This window comes from Salvia hispanica, chromosome 5 (assembly GCF_029641045.1).
Source record: "Salvia hispanica isolate PSC_SH4W2 chromosome 5, Shi_PSC_v1, whole genome shotgun sequence".
NCBI classification, from domain to species: Eukaryota; Viridiplantae; Streptophyta; class Magnoliopsida; order Lamiales; family Lamiaceae; genus Salvia; species Salvia hispanica.
The window spans coordinates 20,027,507-20,041,506 of NC_142696.1; the positions used below are offsets into that span (position 1 = coordinate 20,027,507).

General features: G+C 33.2%; 2 protein-coding genes and 1 long non-coding RNA gene across 5 annotated transcripts; 1 reads left to right on the top strand and 2 right to left on the bottom strand.

Annotated features, from left to right (window-relative positions):
• The first annotated feature begins 1,143 nt into the window (after positions 1–1,143).
• On the top strand, positions 1,144–3,172 carry LOC125190713 (patatin-like protein 2). Its single transcript, XM_048088086.2, has 5 exons — positions 1,144–1,475; positions 1,540–1,721; positions 1,984–2,164; positions 2,245–2,406; positions 2,529–3,172. Exons 1-5 carry the CDS (start codon positions 1,329–1,331, stop codon positions 3,081–3,083), a joined length of 1,227 nt encoding a protein of 408 aa, XP_047944043.1. The 5' UTR covers positions 1,144–1,328; the 3' UTR covers positions 3,084–3,172.
• Positions 3,173–4,612: 1,440 nt separating this feature from the next.
• Positions 4,613–5,943, bottom strand: LOC125186008 (transcription factor HHO5-like). Of its 3 annotated transcripts, none has more exons than XM_048082308.2 (5): positions 5,717–5,943; positions 5,478–5,623; positions 5,190–5,403; positions 5,010–5,089; positions 4,613–4,927 (listed from the first exon to the last, which is right to left on the bottom strand). In XM_048082308.2, exons 1-5 carry the CDS (start codon positions 5,859–5,861, stop codon positions 4,766–4,768), a joined length of 747 nt encoding a protein of 248 aa, XP_047938265.1. In that variant the 5' UTR covers positions 5,862–5,943; the 3' UTR covers positions 4,613–4,765. The 3 variants fall into 3 exon arrangements, with proteins under 3 accessions (XP_047938265.1, XP_047938264.1, XP_047938263.1); XM_048082307.2 differs by having other exon boundaries at positions 5,010–5,086; positions 5,681–5,943; XM_048082306.2 differs by having other exon boundaries at positions 5,681–5,943.
• A 6,101-nt stretch (positions 5,944–12,044) lies between these two features.
• Positions 12,045–12,731, bottom strand: LOC125190895 (uncharacterized). The gene is made up of 2 exons (XR_007170993.2): positions 12,396–12,731; positions 12,045–12,302 (listed from the first exon to the last, which is right to left on the bottom strand). It is a non-coding gene; the product is annotated as an uncharacterized LOC125190895 (long non-coding RNA).
• Positions 12,732–14,000: the final 1,269 nt, after the last annotated feature.

The following is a 14,000-nucleotide window of genomic DNA, read 5'->3' on the forward strand; positions in this document are numbered from 1 at the left end:
ACTTTCACTAATACTATTTTAATTATTTTTCTTTTTTTATCTCATTTATTAATTTTGCATTAAAATGCATATCATTCTCGAAATATTTTATTTTTATAGAACATGAGAAATAACAAATTACAGTCAATTTTTGAATTCTTTGTATCAAAATGCTCTTGGCAATACAATAATTTCCTAAATTTATTTCGTGGATAATGTTACTCCTTCTAACTCCCTTCTAACTTCCGAACATTCTACTTTATTCTCTCTTTATCTGTAATCAAATCTTTTCTCCATCTGCCCCTCCATCAAATCCAATGACACTTCAAAATATTACAAAATCAATAATGAAGGAAGATAATTACAGTGTTTCAATAAGATAGATTAGTTATATAAGATATTGGAGTAGTTTATTTTGTACTTACATATATTGTCTAACTACAGAGTTTATGGCATGTGAATAATCCTAATTAAGCTGAAAGGGCAAAACAGAATTTCTTGAAATATCAATACTAAGCCCCAAGAAATGAAATACTGATGTTGATTCTTGCAAGGCATGCAACCTCTGAGCGTGAAAAGCAACAAGGAAGTTGCAACATTTGCGTATCCTACCTAATTTAATCATTAATCAACCAATGAATTATGAAACATTCCCCTCCCATTTAAGGAAAGAATCGCCCAAAGTTAAATTGTTCCAAGTGTAGCTATGCAACCTTATGTTTTTCAATTTTCACCCAACCCTATTGCAATTAATGGGGATTCATTAAAAGCAAAAATAAGGCAAGAATCAATGAACGAAAATCAAATCAAAATAATACTATTACTACTACTTTCTAGAACTAGAATTAGAGTTATAAAACGTTGTGTAACAATTGACGCATGATACAATATATTTATGATTATTCTAGTTTTTTATATTTTCTGCATTAATCTTTTATTTTTCATATTACGTTTTCTGAACCCTACATCATCCATTATAATATTGATTGTATTAATATCCTCCATCTCACTTGAATGATGTCATCGTGCAATCAAAGAACATAGAATTGTGAGATTAGAAAATTTTGAACACTAAAATGTTGGTTACACTACTTAATTAAATACAAATTTACACTCGCAACTATTGAGCACAAAAAACAGAGCATTTGCAATGTGTATACATCCTACTTACTTTTTCTCAATTCTTGATTTTTTTACCTTTTTATTTATAAATTAATCCACCCATTTGACACGGTAGACACAAGTTTTATTGAGACGAAAGAAACATCAGATGTAATAGAAGAATCTAGATTAGATCCGTGAAAATTGAGAATGATATTCCTAACCCAAAAACCATTCTATAAGTGGTGATGAGGCCTTATGAGTGTTGTTACACAAGAGGTATGGCTCCTGATCCCAAAAAGGGAAGCCTTGTAACCATCCTCAGCATCGACGGCGGCGGCATCCGAGGCATCATCCCTGCTACCATTCTTCAATTTCTTGAATCCAAGCTCCAGGTCTTTTTTCTACCTACTTAAAAAGTAGTAGCGTTGATTTTTGCATGACAAGGTAGTTTTGCAGGAGCTAGATGGTGCAGATGCAAGAGTTGCAGATTACTTCGACATAGTAGCCGGAACCAGCACTGGCGGCTTGCTAGCCACCATGATCACCGCCCCCGACCACAATAAACGCCCCTTGTATGCCGCAAAGGACATAATCGACTTCTATCTCAACGAATGCCCCTCCTTCTTCCCTGGTTGCGAGTTAGTATCTTTCATCTCAATATTAAATAGTACTACCCTGTCTACGAAAAATAGTCATGTTTTTCTATTTTAGGTCGTCCACCAAAATTAGGTCTAGTCTATTTATAATAGTAAGTTTTTTTTCTCTATCTCTCATGTTTACCAATTTTGCATTAAAATTCACGTGTTCCATAACTAAAACTATTTTTTTTGGACGGAAGTAGTAGTATATATACGACTTGGGTTGTGATGTTTTTAATTTATTCGAACTTGTGTTTTGAAGCCGGCATAATGTGCTCAAGACTCTGAAGAATTTATTTGGACCAAAGTATAATGGGAGGTGTTTGAGGACATTGTTGAAGGAGCAATTAGGAGACATCACAATCAAGGAGACATTAACAAATCTGGTGATTCTTGCTTTCGATATCAAGCGGCTGCAGCCAGTTATCTTCACCACTAAAGATGTGTGTAACCATCTCAATTTTCATATTTATGAAATCAAAACAAAAAATTCCAATTAACAATTTTTGCTCACTTGAAAAAGGCCAAGGAGAAGTCCTACAGAGATGCCAAACTGTGTGACATCTGCATAGGCACCTCCGCAGCTCCCACCTTTCTACCCGCACACTATTTCGAAACGGTCGATGAAGCCGGCAACACCACCACCTATGATCTAATAGACGGCGGCGTTGCAGCCAACAATCCTGTAAGTGGCTGTAATGTTGTTAGCGAAAAATGAGACTCAACAGAGATTTTTTTTTTAATAAATAGATAGAAACTAATTTTGGTGGACAGTCTGAAACGAAACGACAATATTAATAATTGCAGACGCTGATAGCAATATCCCAGATATCGAATGGGATATTGGCGGGAGATTCGGATTACACGGAGATGTCAGCGTTGGACGGGAGCAAGGTGCTGGTGCTGTCGCTGGGGACGGGGATACCGAAGCAGGCGGAGAAGTACAGCGCGGAGGAGGCAGCGGGGTGGGGGCTGCTGGGATGGGTGTACAAGTGGGGGAACACGCCACTGATGGATGTTTTCGGAGACGCGAGCTCGGACATGGTGGACATCCATGTCTCCACGCTCTTCCAGTCGCTTCACACCAAGAAGAATTACCTCCGAATCCAGGACGACACGCTCTCCGGCGACCAGACTTCTCTGGACATCGCGACCTCGCGCAATCTGCGGGAGCTCGTCGACGTGGCGAAACGGCGCCTCAAGATGCCCATGTCGCGAGTGGACCTCGAGACAGGGCAGTTTGAGGAGGTGGAAGGAGAGGGCACCAATGAAGAGGCTTTGATTCGATTTGCGAAACAGCTTTCGGCTGAGAGAAAGCTGAGAGAGAGAGGCGAAACTCATACAACACTTGTTATCCATTGATTCATGTTAATACTATGATTCATTTATGTGGTGAAATTCGTCCTCATCCTTGTCATTTTCTCATCATATATACCATAACTGTTTAGATATTGATTTTCCTCAACCTTTGTTTTGCTGGTATATTGATATTAAAGTAATTTGACTGATACAATGGTGGGAAGAGATGCCCTGATCTTGCTAATAGTAGGATGAAAATATAAAAAATGAATTGAATGGAAATAAAATGAAACGAAATTAATAGGGGTGTATGTGTATCTACACAAGTATCTCTATCAACAATAATGGTGGATCTAGGAAACAATTTCGGAGATGGCAGAATTAAATTAATAAGTGGACCAAGTTTTTCTTTTTTTACATGAATGATGGGTACAATTGTTAATTCACAAATAAAGCTTTAAACAATCTCAAAATGATATCGATTGTCGTCTTTTTCTTTCGAAAAAGTCGCAAATCAAGGTGGCGAAAGGAAACAATTGGTCATCCTTGCGATTACGTTGCATAAAAACTGTATAATAACCTAAGAACTTGCGCCAGGTAACTACCATATTATATACGGATGACTACCATTATTTGGAATAAAAATATGAGAAATTTTAAACATTTTACCAGGGTAATAGTACCATACTTATGGACGAAATATGATTACTAAGATTTTTTTTAAATTACATTAATTAATTTAAAAAATTTAATATTAAGCTATTAAATCTCCAAATCTAATACTAGTACTATATAAATCCTAGTTACATTTTATTACAACTCTCTCTCTATATATAAAATACAATTAGTGATAAACACATCTAAAAACTAATCTTTTTATAAAAACCTAACGCAACTACTATGATTATAAATTTACATAAACCTAATACAATTAGTGATAAACAAATCTAAAAACCTAACGCAACTTGAAAGTTTCGATAGTACCACACCTTCATTTTGAGGAAAATAATCAAGAAAATCCATAACGATGTTGTATATAATAGTAATATACTACTAATCTACAAAATCATTTGCCAATATTAGATTTTATACATACAAAATTATATTCATTGATGCTAATAATATTATTCTTGCACATGCCCCATATATTATAGTACTAATAAAATGAATATGTGCACTCTGCATTTTTGTAGTTAATATTCATCATAACACAAAGTTAACTCCCATGAATCGACCCATGAACTTGAAGATGCATTACATTTATAACCAGAATCGTCTCGACAAAAAGCATAACTTTTATGGAGTACTATACTTGTATAAGTGCATGCCTATTAATGTATAACTACTGCTACTTTTACTAAAGCAAAAGTGCAACCATACTTGTGATGATGTACACTGGCTTCAAAATTTTTATTTGACTTTATTCTGTAACATATGTTATACTCCAATTTTCCTAACACATACACTACCGGCTGGTGATGAAAAAAATTTGATACAAGAAGACAGGAGAATAAAATTAGTGCATGCATTTGAAAAATAAAATTTAAATTGGCATCCTAAATGAATTCCTCAGAAAAATATGCTATACTAAATATCTCAAAACAGCTTTATATGAAGCAATATGACAAGCGGTTTTAAATTCTCTGGCAAAATAAGTGTAGAATGAAAGTGAAATTAATTAAGAAGTAGGAGGAGTATATGATATGTTTTTGTAAGGCAAGCAAGGTCCTTGTTGCTCTCACCGACTAGTCGTCGTCTTTGTCTTCATCTTCGTCTTCATTTCCGATACTCTGACCGCTGGTGGCTGCAGAACCGCCTTTAACCACCTTCTTTCCACCATCCACTGGGAACCCTGAAACTGCTATCGGCTCCGCTGAATCAACTCTCTTCATATAGATTCTGTATTTCTGAAATTCAAAATCCAAATTTATTTGCTTAGAAAAAAATGTAATGCATGGAATTAGATGATCATAATAGTTTTGTAATTACCTGTAAATGACTTTTAACTTCATCATTAGTGAGACCTTCAACCTTCATACGCTCCCTAATCTGCTTGGGTGTAGCCGCTGCTAGAATTCAACACATTATAAACTTGGATTAAACATTTACACTTATAAAAATACATTAAAAATATATAATTACTATGATTTATGAAAAGAGATATCTTACTCTGCGCACCACCAAGCTGATGGAGGGCATCAACAAAAATCTTGTGCAACTCCGGAGACCAACAACGCCTCTGTTTCTTGTGATGAGTTCCATCGTCGCTCAAATCAGCCTCACTCTTTTCATTCATTGCTCTCTTGAAAGGCGAAAATGCCCCTCCTTCGTTCCTCAGTTTACCACCAAACTGATTTCCATTTCCCAGCCCTTCCGCGAATCTCTGAAGTATGGAGTATATATTTAAAAAAATGCAAATCCAATTAAAATGAATAGCAAATATGGAAGAAAATTTACTGATTTCAGGGGAAAAACAGGGGCTTGATCTCTTGACATCGGTGTACAGATCTGAACAGAAGTCCTCCAATCTTTCTTCTCGGTGAATTCATTTGACGCTTTTACCCTTCCATCTCTCCCGCTCTCTGCCTTCAACCTTTCAATCACTGAAAAAAAATAAATCAAAACAAATGTAAACAAGTGAGAGAGAGAGAGAGAGAGACCATGTTTGAGCAGGTGCATGCAGTGAGGAAGTTCACGTTTGAAAGCTTCAATCTTGTGCAGTTCTTCTTCCAATGCATGGACATGAAAATCCAGCATCGATGATTTCTTGATGAAATCATCCATGCCTGAAACTTCTGAGAGGATTTCTGAAATGTTTTTGGAGCCCAAATCAAAATTCATTGTGTTTCAATTCTAACCAATATCACCCCTTTCAAAAATGCTACACCTATTCTTTTTCTTCTCCCTGTTTGCCTAGTTAGATGTAATATACTCATACATGAAAGGTGGCTGCATACGATTACACGCAAGAATAATATGCTCCAAATAGTGGCTTACTTGGTACTATCACACATGTATATTTTAATATTACTATATTACCCTTGAGGTTGGTTAAACTTAGACAAAGAGATGGTCATGATGGAGGGTAGAAAAGGCAATACACAATGATTCTTCCAATAAAAAGATTCTAGCAGTTTCCAGATTTCTTTTCACACTCTCGATTCCTAACAAAACCAGAGGTTAGTACGGTCAAATTGAGGAATCTTGACTCTTTTGTCTGGAGATATCATCTTTTTTACAAAGGGTGCTTTTCCAGATTTTTTATCAAGGGTAGGGATTTTTATATGCTATTTTTATCTGGGCCTAAAGAGAGGGCTAATTCGTATATTTGCATAAAGAAACACTTTCTGAGTAATTTAAGTCTCATTATGTGTATTTTATCATTCAGATAGTGTATCATACACTCAATCTCATCAAATATTGATGTGATACTAATATTCTGTGTTTCTTTTATTTTTTCTTTTTATGTTCAAAATCTTGCCATGTTACCGCATATTCTTAGAGTAAAATAGTCAAATTGAAACTTTCAATTTTCTACCATATTGAATATGATTACAGCGTTTTATATTGGAATGCAGAGCATCATTGGATAGTCCAATATGGATCAAGAGTCACAAAATATTTAAGGGATATATTTTTTTTATCATAATATTATTATTAGGGATTATGATTTTTCGAAATATGATTGTAGTGAATATGATCCTATTAATTATTTATCTTCTGTTCGAATATATCAAAAAAAGTTTTTAAAATTATGAACTTACATTAAGTAATATATTCGTCTCAAACGTACATACTGTCCTTAGACAAGAAATTGTTTAATTGTTCTTTTAAATCAAGAATCTTCTTTTAGAGTTTTTCTTTTTGCGATTTCTTTTTCTTTCTTCTTTTGGTCCAAGAAACCTATGGGTTTTGCACCATATAATTAGCCTATTGAGATTGTCTTCCAATACAAGGACAATGAGTAGGATTCTGGTCAAATGTCTATTCTCTAATTTTCTAAATAAATAAATATTTTTGTATATTTTTGTATATGTTTGTATTTAAATATATATGTTGGTAATGGAAATTAATTGGATTGTGTGTATGAGTATCCAGAATATAGACGTACCACATACCATCTAAAATTAATAAATTATTAATTACGGTATTCCTGAGCTATTTGGTTTTGGGTCTAAAAAATTATTGAATCCAGTCACTCAAGTGTGATTAGCTCTTATTATAGACGTACCTCACAAGTTGACTGTTTGGTTTTTTCAGCAGCTCATATGTAATACTTGGATCTAGTCATGTATGATTAGACTAAAAATGATTTACAAAAATTGATCATCAATGGAAGGATAAATCCATTAGGTTTCTAGTTAGTAAATTCATTGGAACAAATATACTGAAATACTATCGTAGCGAAAAAAAAAACAATATTGCAATTTTGATATACCGAAATACTATTTTAATATTGTAATTATATGGAATTTTATATAATACGGTATAACGTGCCATATATTCCAAAATTTTGGTATGTACCGGAAATTAGGGTACATACCGTGTATATACACCGTAAAAATAGTATATATCATAAATAAGAAATATATTTGCGTATATTATATGTTTAATCCGTAATTGACAATTTATAAAACGTGCATTTTGTATAACTATGAAATTAGACTTCCATATTTATTAAAAACTTAAGTCTTAATATGAATATGTTCTGCTGAAAATTTACTTTTTGTTAGATTTATAAGTTATAGCTTTTAATTATATATTCTTTTAAACCGGATCACCATTTTACCAAGAGAGTTTCCCTATGATCCAAAATTTCTTGGTCATGGTACTTCCTCTGACTTTCTAGATTACTCATTAAACACAATTTGATACTATCATATGTTTACAAGTTTTCCTAAAAATCACATGTATATGAAAAATATATTCCACCACATGTTTAATTGCATATCCAAAATCGACTTTTTAGCCATGAATTATATGGGGGTGATCATTTGATTTTCCATTCATTTTTTAAAAACTGAATTGAACAGAAAATCAAAATTTTGTGAAAATTAAAATCAAATTTAATTGAATCATATGAAACACCATACCTTAAAATCCGAATTAAGAACTACAAAAACTAATTTGAATAAAAAAATGAAAATCGTACCAAAATTCTGAGAAAAAATAAAAAGCCCAGAATTATTTTTCCAATGTTTACATAAAAATATCATATCAACCAAGTAGCATATCCAATAAACCAACATAACTAGGGTATTATAAAGTCTAATACTCCCTCCGTCCACAAAAAATAGGGCAATTGATGTATGACACGGGTTTTAATATAGAATTGGTAAAGTAAGAGAGAATGGTAAAAAATAAGAGAGAAGGAAAAAAGCGAGTGAGACATAGTGCTAGTGGAATTATGTGTAGGGTTAGAGCATCATTAACCCCGTCCCAAATTCAGACCCCAACCCCGTCCCAAAATGGTAAATATGCCTATTTTTTTTTGGACAGAGGGAGCATAATTTAGTATGTAATATTATAATTAAATTCAGTTTTTCAATATTTTTTATTTTATGTAGATCTGAACTGAACTAAATAAAAAACCAAAGGTTTCTAAAAATATAAATTGAACCAGATAAAAATCCAAAAGAGCTAAACTAATTTTAAATTTCAATTTGATTTTATTCAGATATTTAATTTTTTAATAACCTCCGTCCAAGTTAAGATGACTCATTTCATTTTGGCACATATTTTGGAAAAATCATAATAAATAGTTAAAATGAAATTAAAGTAAGAGAGAATAATGTGGAAGAGACTATCTTCAACTTTATTTTATTTCTTACTTTATTTTTCCTCCACTTCAACTATTTATTACTCCTTCCGTCCCAAGATAAGTGACCTACTTCTTTTGGGCACAGGATTTAAGGAATTGTATTTATATAAGTTAAAGTGGAGAGAGTAAAGTATGAGAGAGGGAAAAGCAGAGGAGAAGAGAGAGAATAACGTAGGTGGAGAATAAAGTAAAAGAGATGACTTTTTGCTAAAAATGGAAATAGGTCACTTATAGTGGGACATCCCAAAAAGGAATACAAGTCACTTATCTTGGGACGGATGGAGTATTTCAAAACAAGTGCAAAAATAAAATGGGTCATCGTAACTACTAGGGGTGAAGTATTATAATAGAAAGGAGGTTCATACTCAAATTAATACTCCATCTCAATTACTATGTACTCCCTCCGTCCGCAAATAGGAGTCCCGTTTTTCTCTTTTAGTCCGTCAACGAATAAGAGTCCCGGTTCACTTTTACCATAAATGGTAATAGGGTCCCACCTTCCACTAACTCATTTCACTCACATTTCATTTAAAAATAATATTTACAAGTGGGACCCCTATTCCACTAACTTTTTTCCACCTACTTTTTTTAACATTTCTTAAAACCCGTGTCGCCCATGAATGAGACTCCTAATGGCGGACGGAGGGAGTAGATAGCAAAGGAGCAAAAGTCCCAAAGAAATTTAAAAAATACAAGAATCACCAAGTTAATCAATTTAAATTTCTGTACTACATACTTTTTATTCCCGATCCTGATTAATACTCCATATTATTATTTCTCACCATACAATCCTGCTGCAAAAGCAACAGCATCAATTCTCCTCTATATTCTTTTAATCTTATCAAAGATAATCACTAGAACACGTATAAATACTAGAATTCCAAAGGAGCAATTCGAAGCCAAATAATCAACAAGAATCCTTTATTCAAAAGATGTTCTATTTTCTCATCACGATATAATAGTGTTGTAGTATTAAAAAGTGACACATGTGACACGGAAGTAGCAACAAACCTGAAAATTGTTGAATATATATCGGATGTGCAATTAAATAATTAAGGGAAATTGGTCTCTAAAACCATGAACTTTGCCCAAAATTTGGTATTTCCCATGAACTTTGAAATTGGTATATAATATCACGAACTTTGTATTTTGTTTGGTATTTCCCAAATTCACTCAAATAAGATATTTTCATCAAAATCTTATTTAACATAGGCAACCGTGATATGTTTTATAATATTTGAAACCATTTTTTAAGTTCATAACATGTAGCATAAAAAGTCACGTTGAAAACCACGTTGATTTAATTGTGTCAAGTATGATAAAAGCCTCGTAAGTTAGTCAAATATAGTAATAAACATGCCATGGGAAATACCAAACAAAATGCAAAGTTCGTGATATTATATACCAATTTCAAAGTTCATGGGAAATACCAAATTTTGAGCAAAGTTCATGGTTTTAGAGACCAATTTCCCAATAATTAATACAAACGTCTAAAAAAGAATAATTTCAGAGCAGCACCAACAATGGCATGGAGATGATTTCAACAAATTCTCTTACTTAAAAATCTTATCTGTATTGTGATTCCACAAAACAGACAAGGAGATAGTCTTAAAAGGCAGATTCCATAAATATTTGGTTTAAAAGTATGGACATTCTAAACTAAAGCAGGGGCCTATGATAAAAAAAAAACGAGGACCTTTGCTTCCATGTCTGCTCATTTTAGGGAAAAAACTACGTGTTTCCCACTAAATCTCTTGTTTAATAACCGCTAATCAAATTCCAAATACTTGGACTCAGGGTTATATGCGCTCACCTTTTTTAGAGACGGCCAGATTTTGGATTTAACTTGAATTGAAATGTAATTACGCCTACAAAGATTTTTCAAATTTAGATTAGGTTTGTAACTCCAGTTGTACGGCAGAACTTGTATCGATGTATACTTTTGTTACACGAGATTAATTTGATTCGAGATTAAACTTGTCCGAAGAAGTTGGCAAGATTAATTATGTCAAAAGACTTAATCCCTTCGCGACACTGTTCTAAAACTAAGTACTATGCTGATTTAACGATCCCAATAAAACTGCATAATGAGACTAAGTCATGTCTAATGTCTACTCGTCAAACTATGCAACCATGCGAGCAGAGAGATTAATTAAAGGTTATATTGTTGGATTTATTAGCATGACCTTTGGCCTTTCCGCTTGTGAGGCTTTGGCCTTTTGGTTGTTCGCAATCGCCAATCGCCATGGACTTTATATTGCGTGTTGATGGCGAGACCTTCCATGTTCTCTGTATGCTTGTGATACACGAGCATATTTCATATTTTGTTTAGATATTTTAGGGATTCACATGTCTTCTCCATATCTTTATTTTCTTGTTCATTAAGTTACCCGATAGGAGGTTTATCCTATCAGCTTGCATATAGACGTGATCTTAAAATATAAAGCCACACTTATCTTACAACATTCATGAAATGCACTGCGTCGATAATTCTGCCTACTTTGGGAAATTTTGCTCGTTGAAATCTTTCGTACCCTTTTGTTGTTTTTTGTTTAGATAATTTAGGATCTAATTTGTTTACTTTATTGACTCTCTCAAAATGATTTACCCTTTGATTTTCAAATTTTATTTTTGTTATACTCTTAATTAATTATTAGAGTTGTCCCTTATCCTTTCATGTATCTAGTCCAGTTATACTCGAGCTGTACTATTCTACTTAAAGCAGCTTTTAGCTTTAGTACTTTTAAGTCGATCTTTCTTAGTTAATAAGGAGTCGTCTTAGTCTTAGGAAGTCAAGTCGTAGCCTAGAGAGAATGTCACTTCAATTTACTTGTTTTTCATTTTGTCTTTTGACCTTAGTTAGTTAATTCTCACACCTTAGCTACCCAACTCAAGAGAGTTAGTCTGAACCATCGGAAATTTTGAGGCACTAGTCTGGGATAGTGAAGCTCGCTACACCCTCTTTCTTAATTTCCCAAATAAGAAAATTAAGGTGCATGCAAAACAATTGTTTTTGAACATGCTTTTCTCTCATAGTACTAATTCTTGTGTAAAAATCCATTAATTACAATCTCTTAACATGACTAGCACAGTCCTTTTATCGCTAACAAATAAAGTTCACAAATAATGTTATTATATAAGGACCACGAATATATATAGATATCGAATAAATTTTTCAGAAAAACGATTCAGTCGAGCAATAATTGATTAGAGTTATAGCCAAAACATAAATAAAACCTGTTGAATCCAAGTAGCATTTATAGGGATCAGATAAGTCCAGACTCACTAATTACCAAGACCTCTTTGTTCTTGTACAAGAGAGCTCAGCCAAACTCTCACCCACGCGACTGATATACACTATTACAAGAGTATAAGTGTACAAGTGATACAAGAATTAGAACCCTAACTATTACAGATCTCTCAACCGAAATCCTAGCCGGTTCATCCACTTAGTGAGTATCCTGCACACTCAAAAAACAGGTTAGTAACTTCGCACAAGATCCTTTCGGATCAGAAAACAAGAAGCTAACACAAAGGGAAACAGAATAGATTACAGAATATGGCTCAGAGCCCGCCACATAGCCCAGATCTATTCAACTAGAACCAAATCCAAGGGAGCACCGATGAATTGACTGGAGTCTACCCTCGCACCGTCAATACCTTCACCACACAGCCCCTTCACACCGGATTAAGTCACTGAAACCACCTCAGAACAAAAACCCTAGTTCTCACACTACAAACAACCGAAGCAGTTGCCTTCTACACACCTCAGCACTAGAATATTCACCCAAGAATGGTGAATAATCTCAAGAGATCAACCGGAGAAGCAATAGTAGAAGTAGAGAGAAGCTGGAGGGCAATCAGAGAGAGAGAGAAAGTGTATAGAATGAATGGATACAAAACCGGCTCTCATCTCACATAAACAAACACATCTCACAAACCCTTAATCCAACGGTCAGGAAACAGGATCCAAGTGAAGAGCCACGTGGCAGCATCTGGTGAGAAGGGAAAGCAGCTGGGCTTCTGGGCCAAGTCCAAAGAATGGATAAAAGGCTCAGATACAAATTAAATCAGGCCCAAGCAATAATAATCCATATATTCAACTGCATTTTTAGTTACAGATTAATTTTATTTTTCTTAATTTAGAGTTGACTACTGCATTATCATACTCATGTAATCATGTTTTACAAATCACCATACATGTATATATTTCATCTAATTAATTATACATGTATACATTCCATCCTAGAGATACCCAGATTTAATATAGAGTATAGTATACATTCATTAGTCATATTTTAGATAGTTTTTTCTTTCTCGTAAATTATTTGGTAACAAGATTCAGAAATTAGGGACATATAACAATTCAAGACATGGGCTAAATTGCAGTGTTTGTCATTGGGAGGCACCTTACTTTGACTTTACAGTTTTGAAAATAAATCGTTCATAAAGATGAACTGTGTAATAAACTTTATATACTACTATAAAATAAAGCATTTTCCCACACGCACAAAAGAAAGACCAAAAACATAAACAAATCTAATCAAAATACTAGTTTCCAATAAGACTAGACTTTAAATCATATGTAAGGCAGTTGAAACATTCACCGGTAACCTAATTAAATTATATTTAGACGGACCTAGTTTACTCATAGCGTTCACTATCAATATCAAAAATATAAAATGTTTATTTATTATTTTTATACTTGTATGCTTGCATTGACCTTGAGCCTTAAGGGACAATAATTAATGCTTTCACAAAAGGGAACATAACGGAAAAAGAAACAAGCTACTCCTTCTATTCCAAATATTCTCTCTAGTTTTGGAGAATGACGATAAACAATCAAATTTTATACAACTAAAATAAAATTATATTAATAATTTAATATATTAATTATATATTAAAATAATAAATATAGTAAGAAGACAAATTAAAAAGACTTATTAGCCTTTAACTTCATTTTTTATTTTTATATTTGATTTTTCTTTCTATTAAATTTAAAATTGAATTTTAAAGTATGCACTAATTAAATTTTATGGTTCTAAAAAAATAAAAACATTATACACAAATCATAAATATATAAACATAATATTGTGCACTTTTCATGTACTATATATGCATCTATATATTTTAATTAAATATATAAATAAATTTAATTT